At 30.9% G+C, this 14,972-nt stretch overlaps 1 protein-coding gene across 1 annotated transcript in view; it reads right to left on the bottom strand.

Moving 5' to 3' along the window:
* LOC124362387 (glutamate dehydrogenase, mitochondrial-like) overlaps window positions 1-14,972 on the bottom strand; it is a 47,789-nt gene that overhangs the window by 15,495 nt on the left and 17,322 nt on the right. Inside the window, exon 2 of the mRNA XM_046816828.1 lies at window positions 5,383-5,583. Within this exon, the coding sequence (XP_046672784.1) occupies window positions 5,383-5,583 (201 nt within the window). The remainder of the gene's footprint in view (window positions 1-5,382; window positions 5,584-14,972) is intronic.

The raw sequence follows: 14,972 nt of genomic DNA, 5'->3' as shown, positions 1-14,972 counted from the left end.
CAGAGTTGGAAAGAAAGTACGGGCCTAATCCTGACAAGATCCTGGGAAAATTATATATATATATATATATATATATATATATATATAATTTCAATAAACATTGAATCACAAAAATTACGGCAAGCGAGAGATCCGGGTTCGACTCCCGGCGGAGCAAGTACTTTTTGTGATTCAATGTTTATTGAAATTAAATAAGGCTATTGCCATTTATACAATTTAATGTAAATAAAAGTCGTCTGACAGGTATTTGGTCGTCCGATCATATGTTAGTTTGCTTATTTAAACGCGTATGTAACAGATACGGCCAAATACAAAATAATTGAATCGGAAAAAGTAAGCGCTCTGAGGTGTAATGGTAGCACTTTCACCCGGCAAGTGAGAGATCCGAGTTCGACTCCCGGCGGAGCCTTATTATTGAAATTAAATAAGGCTATTGCCATTTATACAATTTAATGTATATATATATAAATATATATATATATATATATATATATATATATATATATATATATATATATAAATATATATATATATATATATATATAATACCTACCAACGATAACTTACTTTGTGTATATATATATATATATATATATATATATATATATATATATATACCTACCAAAGACAACTTACTTTGTATATATATACATATAAAGTAAGTTATCAAAATTGTTTTGATAAACTCAAAAAGTAAGTTTCAAAATATTTAATTTTGTAAGTAATAAACACACGGGTTTCAAAATAAACACTTTTCAAGAACTCAAATTGATGTGAGACTAAATCTGTTAAACAAAGTCATAGCAATGGGAAATATTAAAAAAAGGAATTGAATAATTTTTTCTTGCGAAATGAATACAAAAATTTGTTTGAAAGAATTTAAAATTCTTTAACGATAAGTTGTATTGTAATGTTACACGAAATACACACACACACACACACACACACACACACACACACACACACACACACACACACACACACACACACACACACCCACACAGAGAGAGAGAGATGGTCATCAGAAAACAAAACTATATGACGCAGACTATTTAATTTGTCATGTTTATTATAATCCAGGAACACTATCCCAAGGTGTTAGTATCCTAAGATGAAAAAGCCCCCTATTGCGGTTGGGTATGATTGGTATGTGTAGGGGATCTGGCATGATCGCCCAATCATAGGTTCACCTCTCCCTCTCTGATGAGTTATGAGGACGTGCGTTGCCTTTAACACCGTCAGCAGCGAGTTGTAATACATCTTACCTCAGGTTATTGGCGGACTCTCACTCCAACAGATATCTTATTGGCATTTGTGTGTGTGTTTTTTTAGTTCAACTACGAATCTTTTATATATATATATATATATATATATATATATATATATATTATATAATATAAATAAATATATAAATATATATATATATATATTTATAATAATTATATAATATATATATATATATATATATATATATATATATATAAATATATATAAATTTTGGAACTCGTATCATATTTTAGGAGGATGTTTTAAATATAATATACAATGAAACATGTTTAAAAATTAAATTTATTCGTATGCCAGTCTTGTCTTTATGTAAAGCTTACTAAACCATTCACAACTTGCACATGCTTTAATTTAAAAATATCTGAGATTTTTAACCCTGTTAACCAGAATCAGAAGAAGACGGCTAAGGAAATGTCATTTTACTGTTTTAATACATGTAAGTTTTATGTAAATTTCCCATAGATTTGTTAGCTCCACGGTACGCAAACTTAATTTTCAGTAATATCCCGCTGATTTTATTGTATCTTATCTGTATTAAATATCGTCTATATTAGGATATAGTTATATTATTTAAACATCTTTAATATTATTACCGGTTTTTGTGAAATTTTGTATCAACATATTTAAAAAAGCATCTTTTTCGAACTAATAGAAATGGTTACTTTTCTTTTTATCTCTTGTGCTTTAATAAGAAAAAAAATACCTTGCAACTAATGTATAGCTGTATCTTAATATGAAATTAATATGATTTTTAAAGAAATTTGTAAATATAAATACAAAGAAAGTAAGTATTATATATGCCAAATATTTTGAAGGTATTTATGTAGGTTTAACTCAAATAGCCAGTTTTTCTTTTTCACACACTTGTATCAGATTTTTATTGTGAGAGATTGAAATAGTATTTTTATACCAATTATTATGATCCTTAGTAAAACGAGTATAATATTGTGAAGAGTATAAAATGAAGTTTAAAAAAATATAGAGCCGATATAATATTTGATATAATTAAAATCAATAACAAATCGACAATATTCATAATACTCTAAAGCAAAGCGTATGTAATATTATATATTTTTAAGGACATAATTATAAATTAAAAACAAATACATGTAATAGTTATGTAAATATAATTGTATGTTTCTGCAAAGCAACAACGCAATTGTGATGTTTTAACAAAACATTTAAATAATGTGATTCCTGATAATTCCTCATGTTAATAATTTACAATGGGGAACAGTAGTTAAACATCCCTGAAATGTTTTAACGGTTAAAATCATTATTCACATGTCTGCTCTAATTTAACACTGAACAACAGCCTGGAATATCGCATCTGGTTTGGTATTATTGCCATAATCAAGTTTTGATTCAACGAACGAGAAAATACAATAACTGCCACTGTCAATATCAATACATTGTACGCTTGGATGGGCTCAATGTACCTGTGAATCATCCGTGAACTGATACCTGACTGAGAGTAAGCGTTACATTTTATAACGTCAAGATTTTTTAAACGGTTCCACATAATTACCTGTTTTATATAGGGGAACCAGTTTAAAAATGTTAAACCTATTTTTATGTGGTGTATTAAATATGAAAATTTTATTTTCGTTTCATGAGTGTAGGTACATTTATGTAAGTATACTTACAGTACTTTCAGCATTGTCCGTGATTGTGAAATGGTTAACATAATAGCTTATCTGCGAATGAGCTCGGGTTCAACTTCCAATTTAGAAATTGCAATTTCTAAATTTAATAGTAATCTGAGTCTAGCCTTTGGTAATGTAGGAAACGCTGCCGAACCAGATAGTTTAATCAAATAATGTAAATTTCAATAAATTAGAACAATGAGAGTGTTTAAGAATGTTGTATTGCAATCAACGCTCGTTTGTCTAAGCAAATAGCGATCTTATGACATATCACACTAGTAAATTATGATTTAGAATCTAATTATCGGTCTCATTTGTTTTCTGCATAATCTTGTTCACGTAGCAAAAAATTAAAAAAAAATTAAAAGTTTCTCTCACGTTTGCTGTATAACATTTACTTATATTTAGTTTTTAAATTTCTTTAAATAATAGAAAAAGTAAAATATTTGAAAAAAATTATGTTTAACAAAATGATTTAACTTTTTTACTTGAAATAATCATTACTGTAACATAACAATAATTTATTGTCTGTAGTGTTCCGACACATTTACTATTCTCTCTCTCTCAAATTATTTAACTTTTTTACTTGAAATAATCATTACTGTAACATAACAATAATTTTTAATTTATTGTCTGTAGTGTTCCGACACATTTACTATTCTCTCTCTCTCTCTCTCAAATTATTTAAATTTTTTACTTGAAATAATCATTACTGTAACATAACAATAATTTATTGTCTGTAGTGTTCCGACACATTTACTATTCTCTCTCTCTCTCTCAAATTATTTAACTTTTTTACTTGAAATAATCATTACTGTAACATAACAATAATTTTTAATTTATTGTCTGTAGTGTTCCGACACATTTACTATTCTCTCTCTCTCTCTCTCTCAACAATCAGCGATTTGACTACCAGTTGGTTAGTAACTGCCGACTTCCTAATAACTTTTGGGAAGAGGCCACTCTAAGTTCCGCATGAGATGAAGATGGAGTGTTGGGTTATTTCACTGGGTGATATCTCAATGTTTTGTCTTTTAAAATTGTCTATGAGAAACACTGCTCTAAGCTTTTAATAATGAACCTGCAAAACAACAGCATTTACTCCCTTTGAAGCCCCAAGACTGTGGTTATATACATGATTTTTTGGCGAGATTAACTGTCTTATAAAATATCACAATCATGAAAAATTAAACTTGTTATTTAGAAACAACATATAATATATCGATGTATACATTCACAATTTACTGATACGACAGTAAACATTTGAAATGTTTCCTTGCAGACATAAAATGACTTTATATTCAATGCTTCTTAGTTGAACACGCTCCATAAAACTGGCCCGTTTCATGGGTCCTTTAACGCGTCCTAAATTTCATTGTGTTGAATTAAAATTGTATTAATATTATATTAACTTTTCCTATATTCTTCACTGAATATTTCTACATTCAACATTGTAATAAGCTCAAAACTCAGAGGCTAATAACTACAAAACATAATTATATTTAGACATAAGTATAAGATAATAAAAAATACTAGGTAGTTTATTTATAGCTACTTTTCTAAAAAAAAAATAAATTAATAAAGAATATTGGCAAACATAAAATAAATAATAGTGATTGAATCCAATAAACGATAATGTGCTACTTAAATCGAGTTAAAATAATTTATGTATTGACTCACGACTGATACTATATTGAGTATGTTTTTTTCAAATTCAACAAACTTTTATTTCTGAATTATTGTAGCTAAGTACGTTACCGAAAATAATTAGAATGGGAAAAGCAGGGTTGGATGTACAGTACTTGTGGGATCAACACCAAAAATGCACATTTGTGGACCTATTTTAGCCATTTCCACTCCAGCTTAAAATTAGAAATCGCACAGATAGGACTTTATCAGAAAAAATCTTACAAGTCTCACTGTAGCAGCGGTTTCTCAGCGCAATCCGACGGTCAGGCTTAGTGCTAATATTGATAGGACCTAGCTAGTTTTCAATTCTGTGGTACCTGGTTACTAACCCCAGTGAGACGTCTAGGTTAGGCTTGGTTTGGTATTTATTTTCCTAATATATTAACTGTTTACTTGGCAGTGCATATAGCGAATCACACTAATGAGAGTAGGCACAGGCAGGCTAATGTATATCAACGGATACATGTTATGTAACGGGTTTGATAGATTTCGAGAATTTTGGGATTTAATTTGAGTTTGGAAAGTAGGAGGTGTAAATTACATTCTGTCAGTCTTATGGGAAAATATTTAAACATAATCCAAGAAAAAAAACATAGATACAGGGTTTATTTGCTCCATATCAAAATGTATTGGCCTTATATATTTGGAAATGGAATATATGTTTGGAAGTAGATTTGTGACATGCCAATACTTCTGAGCTAAGATACGTTTTACAATTTGTCACTGAACCTGAAATCGTACACTGAAGTGAAAGTCTTACCAATGAATCCTTTCTTGGCCAACTCGAGGGTGAATCTCCTGGTGATTTTCTCCAGCTCGTGCTCACTGTATGTCTTGGGGTTGATCTTGATACCGGCCTTGGCGCCGCCGAAGGGTACGTCCACGCAGGCGCATTTGAAGGTCATCAGGGCAGAGAGGGCCTTCACCTCATCACGTGACACGTCCAAGGAAAATCGGATACCTGGTCATAGTAACAGAATTAGATCTGTGAACCAAAAAATGTACGTACATAATAAAAAAAATTATGGATTGATGGATGTAGATTATAAGCATTTATGAGTTAACAGGATAAATTGACCTATAAATTCCCCAACACATATAAGACGGGATATAAAATTCATCGTGAAAAGAATGAGAAGAGAATTCCTACAACCCGAATGTTTCCAAAGTCACTTTACTCAGGAGTACTCTCTTCACCCGAGACCCATACATTTCCCTCTGAGTAAAATCTTCTCTAATTTAAAAGGTTGATAAATTTGTTATTCATCAATCTGGCGTTGAAAATCAATATATAACAACTTTCTTTTTTGATGAATCTCTTTATTTAGATGTTCACATTCAGTATTTTCAGAAACATAATATCTTGGATGGAAGAGTCGTGGGCGATTCTACTAGTCTTTATTTAAAAAAAATTTATATATATATATATATATATATATATATATATATATATATATATTGTTTACTAAGTGATCAGATTCGTTGAAGTAAATAATATAAGTGAGGTGATTTTATAAAATTTATGAAATAAAAATAATTTCCAATGTGCAATTAAAAGTTATGCCATTATAATTTCGTTTAACTAAGCTAGCCCATGCTATTAGCAAGTGCACTATTATGCCAATCTACCAAATTCGCAAGTTTAATAGCATTATTATAATTACAGATGCCGGGTTCTCGTTAATCCACAACTTTAATTAAAGTAATAAGCTTTACGGTTCTCTTTACCTAAACCATTTTAAATATATGTTTTACAGCAGTTGACGATAAACATATTTACTTCAATATTTGCCCCACGCTTTGTTAAGTAAACCTTCGTCTAAAAGCAAACTAATTAATTTTTTATAACTAATAATTAAGATTTTAACATTGTCAACTCCAGCTATTCAGACAATGTTACTGATATTTAGTTGTAATTTTCACAAGAATAATTAGACTTTAGACTTGCAGTTAACAGTGCATAATGGTTATGACAAATTTAATAAGTCTTTGACCAAGAAGCGCTACTAATTACATTACGGGTAGACAGATACCAATCTGTCATCGTGTGTACTTAAACCGTCACCCTCACTTAGCATCATCAATTAGTTCAAATAAAACCAACTTTCTGAATTTTTCGAATGGTGAAGATTTTCGAAAGCATAATGAAGTTCTATTCTTTATTAACAAAGCAAAATTGTTCGATACATCTATATTACGGTGTTTGGACTCATGACGTAGCGCTGTAATATAGCCTGCAGCTGAGCAACGAGAGATAGGACATATAAAGCGTTGGGGTTACGCTACGGTATTCTCGTATTGATCATATGTCAGTTATCATTCCCGGACCCAAATAGAGGCGTCTAGCGTGCACGAGTTCAATAGACTATTCGGAACTTGAACAGCGCGAGAACTGAATTGACCTACCACTTAGTTGATGCAGCTTAACCCATTTTCAGTGGTTCGGGTCCCACGTTAAAGTTTGTGTCCATTAGGTTCCCTGGTCAATAATTTTATGACACAAAATTGTGTATTTGTTGCATTTTCCATGGACCTTAGGTACCATCTACGATCATCAAATACGGCTTGTTACCAAACAGTACTACACAGGGCAGCCACACTCATTCTATATATTATTTATCCCAAAGAGTGAGTTTGAATTGTTAATTAACACAATTTAAAAATACCGCTAGCCTTAAATATAAAAAAGATACATTTTCTAAAACGCCGCACCCAGAGTCATACTATGTGAATAAAAACATAAAATAATATTATTTTTTAAATTTTACAATATATAAATACCAAAATATATTAAATTAATTAGTATTTTTACGTTTGGTAGTAAGAGTAATTAAGTAATGAAACTCCACTCGTACTCCAATCACAAGTGAAGGAAGAAAGTAAGATCTGGAGCAACGTTTAGTAGAATTCTTAAGAAGGGCGGAAACGTGCATTGCATGATGAGTGGGGCTTGATGGACTGCTGCTGTAATGTCTTTCTTCCTCTTAATTGCCTCAAATCCGCAATGCTGCTTCAGATAAGTTCTGCGGAACATTTTTCTCTGGTATCAAACCTCATGAATATATACAATGTACGATTACGTATATTACCTGTAAATTGTTTTAAGAAGGATTTTTAATACTATATTTTATGAAATATTCCACTTAACACATGTACAATCTGTATACAGCAATAGGATGGATTACCTGAACTTAGGCTTCTGCTACTTGTGCAGTTTTTCACATGAACAGCAATAGAGACCGTTACTGAACTTATTACGTAATATATACCTACTTAACAAATTAAGAAATAGTGTATTACAACACAGAGAAGTATGTTATAATGAGGTAAAACCACGTTTATGTAATATTTCCAAGATATTAATAGGTTTTTTTTTTCGCCATTAGACAATAGTTTATGTTATATTAACAAGCTAAGTACATAGGCTGCCCTCGTTCTGTGTTGAGCAATATCTAGTTCACCTACTATCTCTGATTGATTTCATCAGACGTTAGGAATAATGTTTAAAGACTCTATTTTAAGGTTCGTTCCTACGACCCCACAGTTTAATCTCAATTGGGATTGAACATAATCAACTGATCTAAGCTATAAACAAACATAACTTGAATAGTCTTTACAACATGTACGTTCTATAATAAAGGCTATTACGTAACAGATAGCATAGTATTATTAATGAATTGTTCAGCATAAAACTATCAATTAAAATAAAAAATTAATGTTTTTATAGCTGGTACTAAAGAATAAAAAAATAAAAATGTACAATCTAAGAAGACTTAGAGGGAAAGAATTGCTCAGAGGTAGGTTAAGGTATTCCACGTCACTGGTCCAATATGATACGGGAATACTTTAAATCAGTTTAATGCCTGAAGCTGCTTTGTTTGCCATGATTAATGATATGTCCAAGGCGGTCTGGCAGTGGCAGGGAATAACTCACCCTTCCATTCTACCCCTCCCCCCCACACCATCATCCACGCAGCGCAGGTTTATTCTATCTCTCGTACCTTAATCCTTTGAACTTATTGTTCTCGTCTTGGAACTCTCAACAGATAACTTGAAGATTACATGTACACTGTTATATGAAAGATACAGGCTTGCTATTCTAATCTAACTAAAGCGATAAAGCGTGGCTGTTGCGAGATTTTAACATAGAATCGTTATTCAGATGGTATAACAAGTGAAAAGCAATTCCAATGATTTCTGATATAATTCAAATCAAAATATTTATCATGATTTTATCCATGATTTCAAAATAATACTAAGTAATAAAGTTAGTTGCCGATGTAATATATTCTAATTAAGGAGTTACAAAGCCAAAAGCTAATAAATAATAAATGACTACATATATTGAGAATTGATGTCGCAATTGAAATGTAATTATTATTGAGACAAATTTTGTGAATTTTTTTATTTATAATCAATTACCAAACAGCTGGCGACCTGCAATAATGGAGTCTGCTATTAATGGTGCACGATCCATCTCAGCCCTACCATTAATAATGTCACGTTAATAAGCAGATATGCATTACTGACTCAACTTAGATCTAGTGAAAACGTCTGCTACAAAGTTATGCAGTTTTGAGGTAGTCTGGGCTCAAAGGTAGTCCTTTGACCTTTTAAACCCTGGAATCAATTACCTTCTTCTTTGGACCAAGAGAAACCCATGCGCCAAGTTTCAAGTCTCTAGGATATTTCTATCAAGAGTTGTTGCACATACGGACAGATATTCGACGGACTGCTCTTAAGGTTCGATCTTTTGACCTTAAATCAATAGGGTTCTTCCGTAGACCAAGGAAGCTATGTCCCAAATTTTAAGCTTTTGGGGCCTTTTTATAGAGAGTCATCGCATAGAATGGCGGACAGACGGTCAGATAACAACAAGATGTCAAGAAGGCCCTATCTGCGTAATAAGCGTTTAGTAGAATCGATACAATCATATATTGATACGTATTTTAAATTTACTCCGTAATAGGACTTCCTGTTCTTGTGAACCAGGAATGCACCACGGAGTGCGAGTGTGTGATAGTTAAACGTTAACAATGAAATGCAAGATTTTCTCACTATTTTCTTTATTATCTTTCTTTATTCCCTGGGTATTAGGTATTCGCACATTAAACAGGATTAAACTGACTACTTTAAAGAAAAGCTCTTTAAACCTTTGTTAAAAAATGCATTAAATTTATAACAGTCAGTGTGCTTTATTACATTTTTCAGTATGTCTTGAAAACTATTTACATTTGTAGAAAATTATGGTTCCTCCTTAAACTTGAATACATTTGCTAGAATTTGAGTGGAGGACAGTTAATGCTGGTCTTAGAATTTTGAAAATGAGTTGTTAAAAAATTCTATAAATTACTGCAAAACAGTAATGTTATCTATTATAGAGTAACAATTTTTGACTTTTGAGGGAAAGCGTAATAAAAGAAAATAAATTTTGTACAATGTAGATGCAACCATTAATTATTTACACATTTGAAAACTTCTAACATGGGTTCAACTTAAACATGGAAGAATGTTTTAAAATTAAGTGTAAGATGATCAATGTTTCGAATAAAAATTCTTCCAAATATTTTTTGAAAAATATATAAATTTTATATTCAAAAGGTTAGTGTTGGTCTTAAATTTTCGTATATACATGCAGCCTTTAAAAAGTGATTGTTGTAAAATATCTGAAGTTTGTACTCAATTATAAAATTTAAATACAGGTAAGCGTTTTGAAGCTTGAATGCCTTTGCCACTTGGTGGATTAGGCGTTGGATTCCGAGAGGACCTAAAGGGCTTTTGTTTGGGGAATTCAACTGTGTGTAAGTGGCAGACGAGAGGTTGTGGGTTTATTGCGTGGGACGTTTGTAAAGTAGGGCGATCAGCAAAGCAGTGTTTTGTCTCTTGTACCAGCTTTGGGAGAAGTTGCATTATTCCTCATACCTCTGGTTCTGGGAGATACCTTATCTCAGTGTGGACTTAATATCAAAACAGAACTGAAAAGAACATTCAGGTAATTGTATCTTCTCTGGATAACGAAGGCTTCTCTGGATAACAATGTATTAAAGTAGATTATTACAACAACAACAAAAAAAGAAAATCGGTCCAGCCATCATCAGGTGATGAGCTTATCAATGAAAAGCATGTAATGATTATTTATATAGGTAATATTAAATAAATAAAATATTGTCACTCTCAAAGCAAAAATATGTTGATTTTATTCATAATTTGTAATTAAATATTTTGAAAATATTGGTAGCCTATCGTGTGAAATGAGTAACGGTATCAACACTCGTCGATACCTAGTTATCGATATTTTCGAGGTATTGGTGTTTTGAGTATTGTAATCGGTTTACATTGAACATCTGATCATATTTAACAAAGTATTTTTCAACATAATGATGAATTAGTCAGTTAGGATATCTCCTTATAGGTGTATATATATGTAGCTTCGCACACAATGTTCTAGGCTTTGTATCTGTATGAGCACTTCTGCTTCGAGTGAATTATATTTCCGAAGCCAATGTTGAGTTTAAATTATTGTCACGGTCAATAAAATATATAAAAGAAAAAATCTATAAATTTAAATATATATATAAATAAATATATATATATATATATATATATAAAGAGTATTACTATATATATATATATATATATATATATATATATATATATATATATATAAAGAGTATTACTGTTTTATGTATGATTTTGTTTTGTTTCCCCGAACAAGAATATTTATGTATATAAGTATATGCATAGCAGTATTGACTAAACACTTTATACTTTTAGAGTTACTAAAATTTACAGTTAACCATACATTTTTACTAACATGTTTTATTTCTTATCTGGATATTTTCTTACTATTACCCAACAGTGGTTGCATAAAAAGTTGAAATAACAAGTGTTTTACTATTACGCTTACTCTATGCTTTCAAAACTATAAATGTAAATAAATTTAAAATAGTAGTTCAATTTATTAAACATTTGGTGTGCTGAGATGAAACAATGTTAACACAGAACAGTTGAAAATTAACAGGCTCTTTCAATCTAAATTATTACACCAAATTTTTTCCATCCTCGATAGGATCAATATCCGATGTTTTCTGTTAACTTTTACGATATTTTTATAGTTATTCTGCTGTTCGGGATAAGGTCATTCTTGAGTTATACAACGTGTAACTAACCCGACTTTGTTTAATGTATATAGTCACCACAACCGGTTCCTTGTCGTTATATATGAGACGCAATGGGCATGCACTGAAATGTTTTTAATCTAATAAGAAGATGTTAAACCACGCAAGTATAGTATTAGATCTTAAATGGATACAGTAAAAGAACAAAAATTTTACAATATTTTGGTAGAATTTGCAAATTATGTACATAAATACAAATATTGTACATATTAAAAATTTAAGATCCTTATTGAGACTTTTACACCGATGTTTTAATACATCTGATCATGCCTAGAATTAAATATTAACACGTTATAGATTTATAAGCGCAATAATATATATATAAGAGTATATAGTGCCAAAAACCAAAAATATGCAATATTTTCGATTGTAGCAGCACAGTCTCCTACGGACGTCTAAAACACTTGGAATTTTGTACCTATGTTCCATACCCAAACATATATATAAACAATCCTAATCACATAAACTTTTCAAAACAAACGTGGCTGATTGTCTAGACTATAAAATTAATTAATAAATGCTTCACAAATTAGAATGTTATCGCATAACAATGTATACTTGATCAATATATCAATCCTTCTTGTTCTTTTGTAGGATAGGTTTAAATGTTATGTTTAAAAAATTTGCTCACCCTTTTACCCGTTTTTAAATTAATAGTTGTAGTATCCTGCTGTTGCCAGCACTCGCCAATAAAAGTACATTAAGCCAGGATTCCTATCACCACCAGCCTCGACTACTGCAATTTTTAAACCCTCGCTTTATTGCATTGTGCAGGGACTGTATGTAATAGCAGCAACAGCTGCACCTGTTGTTGGTTAGGTTTAGTAATTTCCTTCCTAAAAAAAACAGCAAGAAATAAATGTATGTGAAAATTGTTACATGAAAAAGTTAGTTCTTTCGAGTGTTTTCATTATTTTATTATTAACAGTGGTGTTTAAAATGTATAGAAACTGAGAGTTAAAAACTATACAACCTTTTTTTAATTGAAACCTAAGAAATAAATCAATCATCAGCCACGCTAGTTTTAGTAGAGGTCGAAATGGGAGGTTATCAAAAGGGTTAAAATATTAAACGATAATTTTTTGCAGATAATATTTTTCCTTAGCTAGGTAAACTAAGCCGACCGCTAGACACGTATAAAACTAATTATTTCATCGTGAGAGAAACTAGATAAAGAGACTGAGTCGCTAACTAATGTTCTGTATATTGTTAGCTGACCCTGATTTAACATTTATTTAATGTATTTCATGTATTTATTTCATATTTCACGGTTGGTTTTAAGCGTATTATGCTGAGAAAAGTATTAAGTGAAAAAATAATTTAAAATTGTAAAATCTTTTGATATTCTTCCATTTTAATATCTATCAAGATTTTATAATCGATTTAATTCTTAAGGGAAATTTCTTTAATGGTTTCTAAAAACAACAAGGTGTAAATCGACTCTTGACACCCGGACTGACAGTACGTCTACAGCAAGCTCTTTTTCTCTATAAATTGAACGATTAACTATATGGAACTGCATATTTTATATTTTAATACTAATTTTCAATTGGAGTTTTTTTCTCTATAAGTTACAGCGATATGCGAGAAGATTTCAGATTAAATTGCAAAGAATCTAAGGTTAAACAAAGTTTTGAAATAGAAACGTTTACTTTGTAGTAAGAGAAAACAAGAGTGGATAAAGTAAAAGTCGCCATTCCCAACAATTAATAACACAAGCAGTGTTTGGTTGAGATAAAGGACTAGCGCTGTTATTGGATTTGCCTGAAACTTAAGGTTGTAAAAACTGGGCGGAGATGAATGTCGTTCATCCCGGCCTAACGGCCGTGCATTATTGCTCACTGAGTCGTGTTTATCACAATCCTCTGGAAAATGCCTTCTGGCGTTCTCTAAAATGATATAATTTACCATTTCTTATGCCAACCATTGCTCTTTTTGAATGTCAGAACTGTGGTTTCTTTCAGTTACAGTTCAAGGAATAAAGTGGTTGAAAATTGCTAAGAATCAAACAAAGGCTCAGCAATAACTGAATTTATTAGTAATTTATCAAAATTCAAATTCATATTCTGTTTATTTTATTTTAAGTTTTGTTTTGTAGCAACACTACCAGAAAGGATACAGTCTATTGAGGGCACTATCGTTTTATTAGTAACAAATAAAACGTTATGTTGCAGTGTATGGAACGTATATGTTAATGTAGATTGCTTTGAATAGATATGAAATATTATGGTTTCGTTTTTGGCTGGAAGACTTAAATAAGAAGATGCAGAGAAGAGTTGTAAATTGTAAAAATAAACAAACAAAATGATTCTGTCAAAGTATAGCATCAGAACAGGTTTATAAAATCAACATAGCCTTCAATGGGATAGATAAATTATAGCTTAAAGATTAGAATTGTGGTTGTTCGAAATTGAAACAGTTATTTCTATCTTTATATTATTATTTAACAAGAAGAATTCAACAATTTTAACAGGTTTTAATACATATTAACAAAGAGCTGGACGAAGTGTGCTCGGGTTTTAGTGTCCCGTACTTTGATCGTGATGACCTCTAGGTGTAGCTTTTTCACCAAGGCTACAATAAAGTACATTTTAAATTTCTGGATTATTTCAATATGGCACAGCACGTTCAAGGATGAAATGTATTGTATCTTACCCTTAGCAACTTTTTGATAACTTTGCACTCTTTACAAAATCAGGGAAAAAAAATTTCTCTTGAAATCGGGTGAAACATTATCTTAACAGTATATTTGTAAGCATAACTACATAACCAACCAGCCTTAGTATTATAATTAGATTGATGTACTCCTCCGCTTTACCATTAATGCTGCAGCTGAGGAAGAGATAATTTATCACATTTTACAAATTGAGTTGGGTATACCAAATACGTTTCAGCTAACTCAATCATTTCACTGAAATCAAAGAGTTGAGCTCATAGAAAATAGAAAACTTTCTGGGTTTGTCTATATTCGTATAATGTACTATAGGAAGACAAGTCCATCCCATTAACTTTAGAAAGTATGCTAACTAGCATTTGGAGGATTCTTGTAACGCCTCTAGTACTAATTCTGATGGAGTTATCACTGAAACTTGTACTGTGCTCGAAGTTTGGGGAGTACTTTTGGTATATAAATTTTTGATAATGAGCAATTGCGTTAGAAATTAGGGATAGT

The sequence above is a fragment of the Homalodisca vitripennis genome, chromosome 5 (genome assembly GCF_021130785.1).
Source record: "Homalodisca vitripennis isolate AUS2020 chromosome 5, UT_GWSS_2.1, whole genome shotgun sequence".
Classification (NCBI taxonomy): Eukaryota; Metazoa; Arthropoda; class Insecta; order Hemiptera; family Cicadellidae; genus Homalodisca; species Homalodisca vitripennis.
This window is presented reverse-complemented; position numbering and strand designations above follow the sequence as displayed.